The following is a 10,123-nucleotide window of genomic DNA, read 5'->3' as shown; positions in this document are numbered from 1 at the left end:
GCGTGCATGTGTGCTTGTACTAGTCTGCTCTGGTGCCGATTAATAGTGCTAGCTCACGGAGATACCATGCTGCAGTTTAACATGAATACCCCACTGAGACACAGTATACTGACTACGAGCCGACCATTCCTTGTTTTATTCCCTTAATGCTGAGCGCAAGACAGGGTAACAAGTACCATCTTTTAAGGCTCTCTTTGGTATGATGCTGAAGGGATCGAACCTCAGACCTTCCGCTCTCCGCTCTCCGGGTGGACTCCCTACCACTAGACCAGGGAGGTGGTCACAGATGAGAAGACAATCCTCACAGCAGTTACAAATAAAACAAAAGTTAAATTGATTTTCAAATTTTAATTACATTATTCATAAAAATATTTTTTTACATGTGTCAGTATGATATTAAACTGTATGACCACTATGAACCAGTCACAAGGGGGAAGTACGGACCAAAATATCAAATGAATGTTAATTGCTGCCAAGTCTTCAATGATAATACTGCCTGTACTTGGGTTTGTTAACAGTGACTGTCACTGGATGGACACCATGATGATGATCAGGTCCTGTTCAGCTTCGAACAGTTGTTCAGTTATATAATGGTGTGTCAGCTTGATATGGGAGGAAAGCCTGTGATGCAGGTCTTAGATGTTTACCACTTCGGTGAAACCCACGAGCACAGTATGGTACATACAATATGGTGCCAATAATATGGTACAGGGCAAACCTGGATTAAAGTCAGTGGGTCATTTGGGTCTAATACCACTTTCAGCAGCTTAACGTGTATGCAGGTCTTAGATGCTTACCACTTCGGTGAAACCCAGGAGCAGGGGTATGGTGCCGACAATATGGCGCAGGACAAATCTGGGATTAAAGTCAGTGCGTTAAACCCAATTCACTCACTCACTTAAGTACATTATTCTGGGATTTTTAAGCATCAACAATGTGACATTTAAAAAATGAAGTGTAACCTTCATAACATCACAAATGATAATATCAGAATTTAACAGTTACCACAAACAATAGCATACAACAGCAATGGCCATCAGATCTATGGTCCACCACCATAAGACTCAGATAGACGGAAACACAAGTGGATTTCAAATGCAGTATTATTTATACATAAACTGAGGTTATGTCTAACCCCTTCATCACCGGAAATATTTGGTCTCTTTCTACTACCAACTTCAAAATGTCTTTAAAAATACACACACTTCTGTACCTCTATTGCCGCTTCTCATGAAAATAAACACGAATGAAATGGTCATGTAACCTACTGTAACATACAAAAGATGTGTTTTTTACAAGTAACCTTCCATAAACTATTCTAGATGTAATAATGTGGTTGTTAACTTTCTAGTGCCTAACAGGCAGCTTGGGTTGTATACTCCCCAGGGAGCTGAGAATGATTGCACACTAATCCATTGCCTGTGGTAATAAATGTCTAAGCACTTAGAGCATGCTTAAGCATGGAGTACAGCGCCAAATAAATGGATCATTATTATGATTATGATTATAAGATGTGTCTCTTCAAATAACATATTGCAATATACTTGTAGTCAAACCTTTCATACACTCTTCATTTTGTCCTCTACATTTGCATTCATTAGAACAAAAAAAATAGTAGTTTTCAGATTGTTTTTATACCACCACTAATATGTTTACATGGTTTCGGGTTTGTGAAATCTGAAATACAAAACTTTAAAAAAGTTTTACCTTAGCAAAAAGTTACAGAATTATGTTTAAAAATATCTTGATATGTAGTCAGATCATTCGTACAATTTCAGAATTACAAAATGAAATTCATTGATCTGAAGATACACAAAATGTCAGCAAAGAACCAATCTGTCTTGACAAATGTTTCAATAGTTTCTGTAACCTGAGACAAATATTACAAGAACCCCTGCGCCTTCCACACAGCTGCAGCTGATTGTGTGGATGAACAGCTGTCATCATTAAGGGATGCTGCAATATAGAATGCTTGCCTTACATGTGTTGACCTACATGAGGTCAAGGTGTGCAATAACTACCTAGACAGCAGCATTAAGGGATACTGCAATATAGAATGCTTGCCTTACATGTGTTGACCTACATGAGGTAAAGGTGTGCAATAACTACCTAGACAGCAGCATTAAGGGATACTGCAATATAGAATGCTTGCCTTACATGTGTTGACCTACATGAGGTCAAGGTGTGCAATAACTACCTAGACAGCAGCATTAAGGGATACTGCAATATAGAATGCTTGCCTTACATGAGTTGACCTACATGATGTCAAGGTGTGCAATAACTACCTAGACAGCAGCATTAAGGGATACTGCAATATAGAATGCTTGCCTTACATGTGTTGACCTACATGAGGTCAAGGTGTGCAATAACTACCTAGACAGCAGCATTAAGGGATACTGCAATATAGAATGCTTGCCTTACATGTGTTGACCTACATGAGGTCAAGGTGTGCAATAACTACCTAGACAGCAGCATTAAGGGATGCTGCAATATAGAATGCTTGCCTTACATGTGTTGACCTACATGAGGTAAAGGTGTGCAATAACTACCTAGACAGCAGCATTAAGGGATGCTGCAACATGTAGAATGCTTGCCTTACATGTGTTGACCTACATGAGGTCAAGGTGTGCAATAACTACCTAAACAGCAGCAGTACGGGATGCTGCAATATAGAATGCTTGCCTTACATGTGTTGACCTACATGATGTCAAGGTGTGCAATAACTACCTTAGACAGCAGCATTAAGGGATACTGCAATATAGAATGCTTGCCTTACATGTGTTGACCTACATGAGGTCAAGGTGTGCAATAACTACGTAGACAGCAGCAGTAAGGGTGAGGTGAGGTGAAATGGGGTTTAACGTCGCGTCCAAGATTATTGCACTTATATAGCGACGTGCATATACGTGTGTGTGTGTGTGTGTGTGTGTGTGTGGCTGCTTGTACTAGTCCGGACTGATGCCGATTTATAGTGCTAGCTCACTGAGATACCATGCCACAGTTTAACAGGAATACCCCTATCAGACACAATATACTGACTCCGAGCCGACCAGTCCTTGTTTTAGCCCCTTAATGCCGAGCGCCAGACAGGGTAACAACAAGTACCATCTCTTAACGTCTTTTGGTATGACGCGGTCGGGAATCGAACCCCGGACCTTCCGCTCTCTGGGCGGACGCTCTACCACTAGACCACGGAGGCGGTCGCAGCATTAAGGGATGCTGTAATATAGAATGCTTGCCTTACAAATGTTGACCTACATGAGGGCAAGGTGTGCAATAACTACCTAGACAGCAGCATTAATAGGGTCAGGCATGAGTTACATGTAGGTTAATATCAAATAATGCTTAGCATTATGTCAACAATTGCGTTTCCAACATGGTGTACAACATGGGTAAAAAACATGGGACAATCGACATTCATGATCTATATATACAATTCTAAACAACAAAATTCATTTTGATCTCAGTCAGGATAACAAACAGTAACATAGTAAACATACATTGAATAAAATATAGGATTAGAATAAATACTTGAGACAATCTGCTACAAAATGAAATTTTATTGTAAATATATAGATATCTGCTCTTAGTTGTGGTTTCAAAACATTTCCTTAGAAGAAGGTGCAAGCGACAAGTCCAACTCAGTGTCAATATACAATATGTTGGCATTTCTGGAATTTTCTCAAATCTTACTTTGCATGTTGCTTTTATTTTTCATAATGTCAACATCTTAAAATATGTGCTCCGGGCATGTGTGGAAGGTATTTTGTGTTTTATCAACAATTAGCTTCATACAAGAAAACACCACGGAAGAATGATGTTTAAAAACATGTAAAAATACTCGAGTGATTGAAGGTTTCGTTTGATTTGATTAAATATTTTACAACCTCAGTTCACTATTAACTGTGTTTGTGACAGTGAACAGATAATGCAACATGATGAATGTCATGCTACTAGGGCTGGGACGGGAAACTCGGATACTCTCGTCGGGTGGGTCCTGAGGACCCAGGTACCCATATGACTACCCGGGCCCATGGTTAGTCACGTGACATACTGTTTAATGACATTAACAATAAAACTCAATGGTTACACTACAAGTATAGTTAATGTTCACATTTCTTTCTCACTATGCAGGCAGTCATTCTGACTTTTATATGTTCGAGTAAGGATAAAGGGTCTATCAACTGCAGTGCATACATGATCATGTATCTAAATAGTTTTTGCCAGGGCTACGGTAAAACAATTCCCATTCGGACATTTAGTATCCAACTCTTTAGACCTATAGCGGGTATCTGGGTAGGGCCGGGTAATAGGGTGTCGGGTACTCATCCCAGCCCTACATGCTACACATTAATATTGAAGCTTCCTTTGCAATAACTAAATGACTTATACAAGTGATATTTTATTGGTGATTATTCAGCAGATCTACTAGAGCATCTTCCTGAGGCAAGGGCATTACTTGACTACAAAAGTCAAGTTTCCACCCTTGCTGCTGCTGATGATGTTGCCGTTTTCACAATCGGAGCTGAACTAGGCTGGAATTCTGGAATTACATGTCTTTGCATGTCCAATCAAAATTGTGTAACGAACTAGATATCTGGTTCGTAAACAACATGGAATTCAACGTGCTGGTTTCAATTGACTGAAGGATTTGCAAAGCATGTGTACTGTCAACTGGGCGTCGACAGATATTTGCAAATCTTTATATGTTTTTAGTCAAGGTGCTCCAATGATCTGAGGCACTTCGCGAGGTACCGGTAGTACATGTTTTATTACAATAGAGATTTTGAATATCGATCAGAACGTCTTGACTGGGTGCTGCCATTTTGGTTGAAGCAAATGCAAGTGATATCAGAGACTGAATCAGTTGGTCAATATGAGGGACATAGAAGGGACATAACTCGTAATAGCCACTGGTGGTGCTACGATCGAGTCTGAACATTCCAGCCTAGTGTGGCAAGGGTGAAAACTAGACTTTTACAGTCAGTTAACGCCCTTGTCTCAGGAAGATGCTACCAGAGATGAATCAACTGCTCCTCAAGCAACATCATAGCCTGATGAAAGACAATGATGGATGATCAGCTAGCATTTTTCAAATCCACAGGTACATTGTCTTTTTGTTGTTGAAACAGTTTGTAGCCACTAAAAGTAAAACACTGACTGATATGGTTCCCATGGATACGTATTATCACAGTAAATATTGTATCAAAATTATCATACTTTAGATTATATCACTGACACAGTTAAAGAACTAGGCGAAAAAATAATACCCATATCAGAAAGTGTAACACTCTTTTCAATACCTATGAGTGAATTCATCTTTATCAAAACAACTTCAAAATGCATCTGTAAATGACACAATGGTTGGTCGAAGACAGTTCCGTAGAACACAAAAAGGTTAAAAGTACATAGAGGACCAGTTTCAACATGGTAAAAAGTGTATTAAGGAGTTTCAACATGGAAACATGTACATTAAGGACATTGTTTTACCATGATAAAAAGTAGATTACAGTGTTTCAACATGGAAAATTGTACATTAAGGCCATTGTTTTACCATGGAAAAAAGTAAATTAAGGACCGTCTTTCAACATGGTAAAATGTACATTAAGGACAGTGTTTCAACAAGGTAAAATGTACATTAAGGACAGTGTTTCAACAAGGTTAAATGTACATTAAGGACAGTGTTTCAACATGGTTAAATGTACATTAAGAACAGTGTTTCAACAAGGTAAAATGTACATTAAATACAGTGTTTCAACATGGTAAAATGTACATTAAGGACAGTGTTTCAACAAGGTAAAATGTACATTCTAGAAGGACCTGTTTGGGAACACATTCTATCACAGTATTATTCATAAACATCTGGGACCTTATGTAGTATGTAAATATAAATTGTCAATGCAAGAGAATAACCAGTCTAGATTATCCGCCGAAACAGAGGGTAGAAAAGGGCATAGAGGGAGCAACATATTGTGTGTTCTACATGAAGCTAAGCAAAGGCCACAGTTTCCATTTTTCATGGATTTGACCAACCGTAACCAAAGACACTGTCCAAAAATACAATAAAAACACATACAACTTACTTCTTAGCCCCTCCATTTTTGTTGGATATTTATAAAAACTAAAAAGAACTAACTACAATAACAATACAGAACTAAAGAAACTATCAATCCTTTTCAAACAAACTGAATCAAATTCATTGTTTGATACCTCTGATGCCATTTTGAAAATAACAAAACCTTTTATGCATAAACACGGTACATACATGCACATTTCACTGCAAATATAAAAAAATCAGCACCTTAAGCAGGATAAGATTCTATATTTCTATTTCTCAATTTTATTTTTCTTGAAAATCAAGCCAAACAAGTTCATGACAAAAAAATTAATATTGCTCTACACAATTTTCTTTTTAGACTGACCGAAGCTAAGCGGTTAGGAAATATCTGGAAACAATAAACATACAAAGGAAGCGCATCTGGGGAGTGCTATCTAGGAAGAGGTATCTCGGAGTTGTATGAGTGAGTGGGTTGGGTTTAATGCCTCTATATTGTGCTGTGTCAGCTTAAAATGGGAGGAAAGGTCAAAGTGACACAGGTATTAGATGGCTACAGCTTTGGCGACATCCATGGGTAAGGTGCTGTCAATTCAAGGATCATAAACATGGTTACTCTGGGATTGCAACCTATGACAAGTGGATTCTGTCACTTGTTGTTGCTCAAAGAATGGTGATGGCTAGAGCTGGGACAACACACCAATGCATTGGTGAATTGCAAATCAATACTTCTCAAAACAAGTATTGATCACAGTCGCAAACTAAGTAAAAAATATAGATATATACGTTAAGTAATTGACGCCATACTTGACACTGCCAATTTTAAATCATCAGTGTGCCAGGTATTTGGCCATCTTGTCTTTGAAAATGATGGCTTACAAACGACAGATAAGAGCACATGCAAATATTGTGAAACGTATTGGCTCATGAGCAGGGTATCGTGATACGTATCTGCTCGTGAGCAGGGTATCGTGATACGTATCTGCTCGTGAGCAGGGTATTGTGAAACGTATCGGCTCGTGATCAGGGTATCGTGATACATATCTGCTTGTGAGCAGGGTATCGTGATACGTATCTGCTCGTGAGCAGGGTATTGTGAAACGTATCGGCTCGTGAGCAGGGTATCGTGATACGCATCTGCTCGTGAGCAGGGTATCGTGATATGTAACGGAACGGACAGTTGGTGTATTGTCCCAGCACTAGTGATGACACAACTACTGGTAACTTGTGTATAACAGAAAAAGTGTTAATGACAGATATATTGGTTGAGAATATAACCCCCTAGTTATAGCATGACAAAACAATATTCTTTATCCTTGTGTCTCACACAAGGAATAGTGAAAACAACAAACAGTAAACAATGTTATTGCTGGAAAAGCTATCAAATAAACAAATTAAAATTCTGACCATGGGTAACACTCCAAAATGGACATTTACCTGAACTTTTGTTTGCTTGTTGTTTAACGCTGCACACAGCAATATTCCAGCTATATGACAGCAGTCTGTAAATAATCGAGTCTGGACCAGGCAATCCAGTGATTGACATCGATCATGAGCATTGACCTACGCAATTGGGATATGATGACCACCCGATCCCATTTATTGCCTTTTAAGGCAAGCATGGGTTGCTAATGACCTATTATACCCCAGATCTTCACAGTGGTTACCTGAACTAAATAAAACATAAGCTATTATCTTTTTAGCCTGACAATGCTTTGAGTGTAACAAATGTACAACTTTACCAGCAGGATCTCTGGCGGCGTTGCTGTGGAATGGAATGAACCCATAGATGTTCAGTTTATAGTTGTTGGAGACATTACACTGCTACATTTGGACACAATTATGTTTCATGTTTTTCGAGCAGAAAATTATGTTAGAAATAATCCACTGGGATGGGGTGGGGGAAGTCAAATTGATATGGATTTTTAGTTTGGGGTTAGCACTCGTATTAATTTGGAGACACATTAATTTCAAGATTTACAGTATATTGCAATGGCATCCATCTGTCAATTAAGAACAGGTCCTGGCTCTGCCTAGCATTTCAAATCTCAAATGCCTAGCAGCAGTATTTCAAAAGCATGTATCAAAACATTTGGAAAAAACATAGCATGTTGACAAGTTCAGGTCTTTCTTTTCAACTCATTCATCCATCTCATTACAAACAGGAACCAGCATATACATCAGAGGTTACGTCAGTAATTCATCCCAAAGCCTGAACATTCAGCAACAGTAACATTAATATCATAAATAGTTAATGCTTCCAACTGTTGGGAGGTCACCATGGACCTATCAAACATGATTGAATATGTGCTTCAATATATGGAAATTAAATGGAGAATCTCACCCAAGTGTCTTTTAATATCAAATATATCAACACGAGTTGATAAAAGTAGAAAAACTCTGAGGCTTGTCGAGGAGTTTTTCCACTTTTATCAACAAAACACAAGGGTGAGATTTTATTTATCATCCAACATCATTCTTCTAACATTTTCAGTTTGTAGACAGTAATAAGCAGTGTCTTAAGTGTGAAAAGAACTGCTAACAGCTTTAGTAGCAGAGCCATTAGTGATGTCATTTGATTGTGACGTCATGGTATCCAATGATGTCACAATGGTCTGCAAAGCATTGTGATGCAATTTCATTGATCTCACCCCAGCGATATCTCCTGTGGGAGGCATTTTGGATGATAATATGATTTTCACTGTGACTGAGTGTATGTGTTTCAACAAATGGGAATAATATGATTTTCAACATGTTTGAACATGCATGTTTCAACATATGGGAATTAATATCATTTTCAACATTTGATTGAACATTTGAGTTCAACACACATGAAATATGAACACAGCAGTAGTTGGGACTGCGATAGTATTGTCAAGACAACAGGGGCCTTACAAGGTCATCCTTCAAACATCAATACCGCTTGCAAGGTCATCATAGACAATGGGATTGTCGGGCGGGATGTTGAGTTTCCCCTGTTCAACAGGCTCTGTACATTCTCTCATGTTGATGGCAAGGAAGCATCTATCAAGATCCACATCTGTCTGTATTTCACTTGGAGCAAACATGTCCTGGGGATAGAACTCATACTGGGTAGCATTTCCTGGATGGCTGTAGCTGATGTTGTTGTTGTTGATGTTTTCCAACTGTTTGCTGACGACTTCGGTAGGCGTGTCAGTTGGTACTTCACTCGGGGGAATCATGTTTATGTCTTCATGTTCTCGGATGTACTCGGTGTTGTAGGTCACCACACTGTCCGTGTGAGTACCAGCACTGAGGTGCCGTGTGTCAATCATAGGATCTCTGACCATGATGCCAGGACTCGGAGTCAGTGACACTGAATCAAAGTGACCATCGGGATCGGATTCATAGGCTGAATCTTGTCGATAGAACCTCTTATCAAACCACAGTGGGTCTGATTTCTGGAAGTGACGGGCTTTTGTCATGGCCTCTTGGAAACTTTGGCCACTTCGAGTGGCTTGTAGGTTCTCCATAGCGTCTATGTTTGGCTGTCTGTGAGTCAGGTCAAACACATCAACTTCATGGATGTGACACAATAAGCCCTTGAAGTGTTTGGGCAACTTATAATAGACCCCGGGGCTCACTTCCTTCAAAACAAAATCCTCACTGGTGTAGTCAAAGTATGCAAGGATGGTTTTCTTGTAGAAATCCGGCTCGCGTGATTTTGTCCTGACATGGGTTATGGCTGGAGAGAAGACATCGCCTTCTGGACCTTCATCTTCTGTTCGCAAAGACGTGTTAGTATTCCGAGCATCCAGGAGTTTGAAAGCCGCCTCTGAGCTGATGACAATGACGTAGTCTGCCTCATCAATGTGTGACATGATCCACTGGTAGGTGCCCATAGATTGGAATGCCCCTTTGAACCAGGGCAAGTAGAACACATCACAGAAACACTGGTCTTTCAGATAGAAGGCAAAACTGGTGATGACATTCATGTGATCTTTATGATCTTCAGCATACAGCAAATACACCTTCTTCCTCGGAAGGACTGAAACACAAAAACACAGTTCACAAATGTTTGAAAAGATGATCAAAGGCACAGGGACA

General features: G+C 39.3%; 1 protein-coding gene across 2 annotated transcripts in view; it reads right to left on the bottom strand.

The window, feature by feature from the left end:
• Window positions 1-531: 531 nt before the first annotated feature.
• LOC139444711 (interleukin cytokine receptor-related protein 1-like) overlaps window positions 532-10,123 on the bottom strand; it is a 48,813-nt gene continuing 39,221 nt past the window's right edge. For both annotated transcript variants that reach the window (XM_071225641.1, XM_071225642.1), the window contains one exon: window positions 532-10,064. In XM_071225641.1, coding sequence (XP_071081742.1) covers window positions 8,962-10,064 — 1,103 coding nt within the window. In that variant the 3' untranslated portion in view covers window positions 532-8,961. The remainder of the gene's footprint in view (window positions 10,065-10,123) is intronic.

Source organism: Haliotis cracherodii, unplaced genomic scaffold, assembly GCF_022045235.1.
Source record: "Haliotis cracherodii isolate W230 unplaced genomic scaffold, xgHalCrac1.p SCAF_6, whole genome shotgun sequence".
NCBI classification, from domain to species: domain Eukaryota; kingdom Metazoa; phylum Mollusca; class Gastropoda; order Lepetellida; family Haliotidae; genus Haliotis; species Haliotis cracherodii.
Note: the sequence above shows the minus strand (reverse complement) of the source record. Positions and strands in the feature narration are given on the sequence as shown.